This window comes from Empidonax traillii, unplaced genomic scaffold (genome assembly GCF_003031625.1).
Source record: "Empidonax traillii isolate 1590-97213 ecotype Southwest subspecies unplaced genomic scaffold, ASM303162v1 scaffold3:size4013460, whole genome shotgun sequence".
NCBI classification, from domain to species: domain Eukaryota; kingdom Metazoa; phylum Chordata; class Aves; order Passeriformes; family Tyrannidae; genus Empidonax; species Empidonax traillii.
Window position 1 is genome coordinate 3,776,226 of NW_020955196.1, and position 7,405 is coordinate 3,783,630.

The window sequence follows — 7,405 nt, forward strand, 5'->3', positions numbered from 1 at the left end:
TGACTCAATACTAAACCTGAAGCCATGCCTTCATTCCCTCTTCAGGTGTCATCCAAGCCAAAGACTATTAAAATTTAGCCAAGCACATCTACTCATATCCAAGAGGTGAGCAGCTTTTCATGCACACCCCTCCAGTTGCTCACGCCCTTTTCAGCACTGCCATACAAGACTCAAACATACAGTGTCAAATTTTACTTCTACACTGTTTTTGCAGATGTTTCTTTCATGATAAACGGAGATTTAAAAAGTAAAATAGGCAAAACCTTTCTCTGACAAAGGAAGAGTGTCTTCTGGGACTGCTTTTGGAAGTAAGGATGTTATACTTAGATTTCTGAGCATCAGTGGTGTTTTTAGTGCCTTATTTTTGATTTTATGTGCAGGAGCCCTTAAGTATATCCAGTTACTTATATTTCTCATGCAGAGTAATAAAATATTTAACTGTTGTTGAACTGACAGTTTTTATATCACTAAAAAACCCCTAAAACAAGAAGAAAAGCAAAATATTCTACAGGATTTATTTGAAAACTTCTGCTTTTTTGCATTTTACTTATTGAATTTAAGTCTTTGGGAAAACATGTCAAGTACACTGCTATGATTCTAAATAATTCTACAGCACACACCCTGAAATGCCTCTTTCTCACTAGTGCAGTGCAGCAAAACTCCCTCAAAATGTAAAAGCAAGGTAAGATTTTTGATTAATTAAAAAAAAAAAAAAAGCCAAAAAAATCATCACTTCTGAATGAAAACAAATATAAATTTCAAAATTATAGGTCATAAAAGCTGCAGCTGGGATTGAGGTGTTTCAGTAGCTAAGTAGAATGATTTGACCATCTTCAACATAAAGAACAATTAACAAACGTCTAGAAAGACGTGGTTCTGACAACAGAATAGAAAACACTACTATGTCCTTCATAGGAGAAGAAACACAGACACAGCTAAGTATTTACAATTCATGCACAAACACAGTTATTTCAGTACCCCTGTATTTCTGTAGGCAGCCATCGCTTTGCAGCCGCCTCACCTCTGGCTATGCCTTAAGCTCTCACACACTATCAGCATCAGGCTGGGTCATGCTCTTGGAAGTGAGTTTGTCAAAGCATAGCACCTGGATGCTGCTGGATGATGGTGGCTCACTCCACTATTGAACCAATACTGCACAGGGTGGTTAAGAGTTGTACTCATCCAGATGACAGACTGCAAACACTACAGGAAGCACCTGAAGTCACTGAAAATTCTGCAGCATTTATACAAGGGAGTTGCTCAATCTTCTAGCCCTCAAAAATTTTCCCATGAAATAAATTAACCTTAACGAGCACTACTGTTAATAATCTCAGCAGGGGCTAAGGATTTTTTGTAGAGCAGCTCTCCAAAGCTTGCCCTCACTTCAAAGACATGCCAGTGCATGACACAGTTGAATTTTTTCTCAATGCTAATCTTTTCCATTATCTAAACTTTGCATTCAATATTTTTATTCATTAAAAATACATCAATATATATAGATATAATAATTCCATTAGCTGTTATTTGATGGCCACATCTTTCCTCAAAAATTCTCTTTCTAAAAATGTTCACTTTCTCTGGATTATCCAACCAATTTTCCCATCTTCCCAGCTTTATATCATAATCCCTCCTAAAAAGCTAGATCTAAATCATCCTCTTTATGCCCTCTAAATGTAATGCTTTTTATCTTCTCTTCTGCTACAACTACACTCTGACCGTACAAAGAATGCTTCTGACAAGAACAAAGAGCAAACAAATGGCCTTGAAAGTCATGAAATAATACCGGTTACAAGGATTTTTAAAAAGATCAGATGCTGCTATTAGTCTCTGAATGATACAGGGCTTTATTTCGGAAGGGATGTGGTAGTAAATGCAATCTGAATATTCCGCAGAACAATGTACCCAGGGCAGCTACACCCATATTTCCCAGTATAATAATACAGATACTAGCTATGACTTAAAAATATACAGGAAAGGCCTGTATATTGTTGATTTGTGATCACAAAAAATTCAGCTTTAAATCACTACTTTAAGTCATTTGCAACTCTGGGACAGAGGCTTTTTCTACACCTTGCAAATGTCATTACTGAACTGAACAAACTCAGAAGGGGATACTGAACACAATGAGATAGATGGAAAGGGAAGAGTAACAGATGACTACTTTAGTAGGAAAGTAGCTGAATGGTATTAGTTTATCATACAAAGACATTTATTTCATTATTCTCTGTGGGCAGCTAAAGCACTGCAAGGAGATGAGCACATGCAAGGAGATGAGCACATGCAAGGAGATGAGCACATGCAAGGAGATGAGCACAGCGGACAAAGACTCCTTCAGAGTGCAATATTTAATGAAACTTAAATTAGGCACCAATACTGAGCCATTCCATTCATATGCATGTGTTTTAAAGTAATCATCACCAAATTCACACATGGACATAGAAGATTTTAATACAGTTTCAATATAGCTTCCATACATATAGCTTTCTTTTTAACATGTATTTCATAACAATTTCCTAACATTGAGGCACAGGACAGAAGGGTAAGGAAAAGTCTGCAGCTAAGACTGAACATTTCCTTATGAAATAAAAGAAAATAATTTTATTATAGCCTTTCACTTCATTGATAGCAATGAAGATTTTTGCTTCTGTTTGCCTCTATAAATTTATATATGCCAAAGCAAGTTAAGAGACTATGTATTGAGATTGTAAGCACTGCAATTTAACAAAGTCATAGGAAGATACTATTGCCTAATATTTTATATATTGTTATACTTCTATATGTGGGGAAAAAAAAAACCAAAAACTGAACAAAACGCCAAACAGGCAAACATCAAGTCCAAAACTGAATTCAATCCATTCTCTGATAAAAAACTTACCTTTTTTTTTATCCAAGTACATTTACTCTACAAAATCACTCAAATACAGAACTCTGATTCAGCGTATAATGAAATACTATGCACTAAAAGTTAATTATAGGCAAAACCATTTTCAAATAGGAGAATAACACACCCATATTCAGAAATTTGTGTTAACAAAAGTTTGTTTTCCTGTTTCCAAATAACTACAAAGAGATAGGTGTTCAAAACCTAGAATCAAAAACATGAAAAAACATATGGTTCTGAGATTGGCAATTTTGAAAATGATCAGTATACAACTGAAATTGTTTTGAAGAAAAGATCTGAAATTATTTAGGAGAAAAAAAAAAAAAAAAGAACAAGACAGCATGGTTCTGACTTCTGCTTGTTTAGTATATTGTACAGATTTTGTTCTGCAATGCACTCTCTTTCAAATCCAGGGATGCAGCATTCAGGTAGGCCAGAGGCAGAAACACTCATCACAGCAAGACAGTGAAAGATGGGAGACACTACCACAACAATTAGAATAAAACCAAGGCCAAATACTTATCCTTAGTCCAGAATGCGATAAGCAGAACTAAAGACAAGATTTGGGAATAAGAAGCGAAGTCTGGACCTTCAAGATTTGACTGCTTATCAGACAGAAAGCACAACATTAGAAAATGAAACACACCTTAACCAAAAGTAGCTCTTCACACAAGTGTAGTAACACTTCTCCCAGCACTTCAGATGTATAGATGCTGTAGTGTATCAGGCAATTCCAAAGATACCCTGTTTCCAAACATCAGCTTAAGGGGGTTTGGCAGAACATGCCTATGAGATCAAACTACTGATTATTAGATCTAGTCAAACAGACAAATCCAGACTTGAAACACGGTTATATCCCAAAGATTGTTTACCTTTCCTGTAAGTCTCAGTATTCGTCATTTCCTGTAGCCAAGGATCATGGAAGGGTGTCATGAAGGAAAGCCACCATCTGCAAACCATTACTTGGGAGACAATGTAGCAAAGTATTACTTTTTACACCATCTCACTAAAGCCTTTTCCTAAATTTACATTTTGCTCTGAAAAAAAGACATACAACAAACAGATGATAGGTTCAAAGAAACTTTTACGGCTTGACTGAATCAAGGAATTATTTACTGCAGTTCATCTGGAAGCAGCAATATGAGGAAATATCTTAAATAATTTTTTTTGTACTCTTAACAATAATTTGAATCTTACCAAAACACTTTACCACCCTCCCCCCTTTTTGTAATCTGTAAGTTTGTTTTATAATTTGTCAAGATATAAGGGAAAAAAAATCCTTTATACAAACCTGCATATTTGGTACTCTTGCAAAAAAACTCCATTTAATGCAGGTGTCCCAGAAGTTTAATTAAAAAATTTGCATATGCTATTAGAAAAGTCCAGGATCTCTTTTATATGTGCTCAATACTTGTAACTTTTGAAAATGAAGCCTGGCACAATCATGTATTTTTCATGTATCTCCATACAGTCCTATGCTGTCCTATTTTGACAAGATTATTTTTGTTGCTTGGGTATTCGTATTTCACAGGAAACTGCTAATAAAGTAAGACAATCCTGCCAGATTGGAAAGGTAGTTCTTGAGCACTTAGCAAGTCTTTTGAGAATACTTAAGTTTATAAAAGAACCAAACACAACGAAACATCACCACCCACACTTTCTCATTAAGGAGGTATGACTTCCCTGTGCCAAATTGTTTTTCCATTTTGAGAATGCACTTGAGGCTGCAGATCCACTTAACAAGCAGTGCAGTCATTTTATGATTGGAGGTTTATGTTGACATTATTTAAAGAAATAACTACTTTTCTCAAACGATTTCACCTTTTTACATTAGTTTTAACTATAAGTTGAAACATACCTTGGCTATTAGAGCTTTAAGAAACCAATCTCAAACTTGAAAGCACCAGAAAGCCTTTAAATGACAAAAACAAAAGTGAGGGAACATTACAAAACCAACCTGTGTTCCAGTTCTTTAAAATGGTTTCCTTCAAACAGTAAATTTTCTTATGAAACACAGATCTGAAAAACAACTTCCTACCCAATTTGTAAATAATTAAGGTCAAAAATTATTAAAAAAAAAAAAAAAGGCAAAAAACCCCCCCAACAATTCTTTGGGTTTTGAGAAGGCACACTGCAATGGTCTAAAGGGCGTTTCATCTACAAATTTATAATAAACCCCTGTTAAAAATCACACTTAAGACAGTCATTTGGTGTGTCATAATTTTATCAGCTGCAGTTTTGTGTGAAAATGTGAAATTCAAATCAATAGTAATGTGATGGTGAACAAAATACAAATAGTGTTTTGCACCCAGTGTCCAAGGCAATTCATAGTTCAAATGATCACCAACTTCTATGAGTGTACTGGCAAGGTTTCCAGCTTCCTTCACGCCTTTTCCTAACAGAGACTATTGAGAACTTGTCAGTCTCCATGGCCCTTGAAGCCTACATGACAGTCACTAACTCAGAGAAGGAAGGTGATCCACAGCTGGTACCCAAAGGAAGCACAGTTCAGTGCTGCGAGATGACAAGAGATCATCTATTCTCTTCAGGGCGGTTGTTTTCTCCATGACAACAGCTGCTTTGAGGGCATTCCTCTCGTCTTCCAAGCATCGGTTTCCCAGATGAACCCGGTTCTCTTCGAACACGGCCAATGCTTCCCGGATACGCATCAGGTAAACTGAAACTCGAACTCCTCCCCCATCCTTCCTCTGGGAAGGGCCTGTTTCGACTGAGGGAGGGCGGCAGGCAGCGGGGGCGCGGGCAGGGAGGGCTCCGCCGCCCCCTCCCCCGGGGCCGCCTACACGGGCGGTACCAGGCTCTTCTTATCCAGCGACTGCTCGTCCTCCTCCAGTAGGAGCTCGTCCAACTCGCCGTCCTCGCCTCCCGAGGCCTCCTGCCCGCCGGCGGCCCGGCAGCGCCGCAGGTGCCACAGGGCGCGGCGATGCTTCTCCTGCAGCCGCCCCAGCTGGGCGCGCAGGGCTTCCGCCTCCTCGCAAGGCTCGCCGGGGGGCTTGTCCGGGCCGGGCGCCAGCAGGGTCTGCCGGAAGAGGCAGCGGTTCTCGCGGCGCAGCCGGCGGTTCTCCACCCGCAGCCGCGCGTTCTCCTGGCGCAGCCGCGCGTTCTGCCACTCGCGCTCCTCCCGCTGCCGCAGCGCCTCGGTGTGGCTGGCCGCCAGGTCCGCGTACCGCTCCGCCAGCTGCTGCGGCGAGCCCCGCGACTCCCCGCGCCAGCCCTGCTGGACGCTGCCCGCCCCCCAGGGCTCCGCAGCTGCCCCGGCCCGGCCGCCCCCACCGGCGGCTCCGAGCGCCACCCGCCCCCCGCTGGCCGCACCGCCGGCCCAGCGCCCGCCCACCGCGCGCATGCGCCTCATCCGTGCCGCGCGCGCCGCCCGCGAGACGAGGGAGGGCTCGCGCTTTATGCAAATGAAGGGCGGGGCCTGGGCTCGTCGTGGGGGCGGGGCGAGCGCCGTTTCGGGGGCGGGGGGGCCGGGCGCGCCCGGCGGTGAGCGCGGTGAGCGCGGCCGCCGGCAGGGGGCGCGCTCGGCCCCCCCGCCCCGCCTGCCCCGGCGGGACCGTGAGGCGACAGCGGCGGGAGGGAGGGACGGGACAGGAAGGGCCATCGGCTTCCCGGGCACACTCGAATTGTGTCCACCCAGTCCTTGAGCACTTCCCGGGATGGGGCATCCACACTGCCTTCCAGGAAAGAGTATCCTTACACCTCAGCTAAGCCCACCCTCCTTTAGCTTAGGTCCATTCCCCACTGTCCTATCAGTACATGCCCTTGTGGAAAGCCCCTCCCCAGCCATCTTGTAAGGACCCTTAAGGTAACGGAAGATGCTCTAAGGCCTCCCCAGAGCTTTTTTGTCTCCAGGTTGAACATTCCCAACTCTCTCAGCCTGTCTTCGTAGGAGGGCTGCTCCAGCCCTGGGATCAGCTTAGTGGCCCTCCTCTGAACTCGACCGAACAGGTCAATGTCTTTCTCGGCTTGGGGGCCCCAGAACTGGGCACAGCTGGACAGATAGGCTTGGGCTACTGAGCCCTTCCCTATTGGAATACCACAGTCCAGGACGTTTCCTGTCCAACAAGGCAAGGTTTACATGTAAGCTGTGGTTGCATAGTCCTCCAATGTTCTGTGGGCCTTGTTACCATTGCTTCAAAGTGGTGGCTGAGGCACGGAAGAAAGTTAATGTTGGCTCAGAAGCACTTTTAAATGAAAACCTGGTCATATAAATGTTGCTCTCAGTGTTGCTAGGTTGTTGGGATTTAAGGAGTAAGAATACAGACTATAAGAATGCATAATATGTTCTGACAGCTCGTAGATTCAGCTTATAGTAACAAGACTGTGGTATAAACTTGCGCATAAACAATTTCCAATAGGAGAAACAAAATATGATGTGAAGACTCTATACTGATGGCATTTCACAATGTGTGGTGAAATCAATCTTGTGAAATTTTCATCAATTCCCTTTGGCTGTTCTTCTTTACATAGCCACACATGTTGGTATCAGCAAGATGGTATCAGAAG

The 7,405-nt window shown here is 42.7% G+C and overlaps 1 protein-coding gene across 1 annotated transcript; it reads right to left on the reverse strand.

Annotated features, from left to right (window-relative positions):
- Positions 1–5,084: 5,084 nt before the first annotated feature.
- Positions 5,085–6,500, reverse strand: TUSC1 (tumor suppressor candidate 1). Its single transcript, XM_027905129.1, has one exon. The coding sequence runs from the start codon at positions 6,498–6,500 to the stop codon at positions 5,679–5,681; it is 822 nt and encodes a 273-aa protein (XP_027760930.1). The 3' UTR covers positions 5,085–5,678.
- Positions 6,501–7,405: the final 905 nt, after the last annotated feature.

Coding starts and splice junctions, on each gene's coding strand:
- TUSC1 (XM_027905129.1), bottom strand. CDS start 6,500: ATGGCCCTTCCTGTCCCGTCCCTCCCTCCCGCCGCTGTCGCCTCACGG.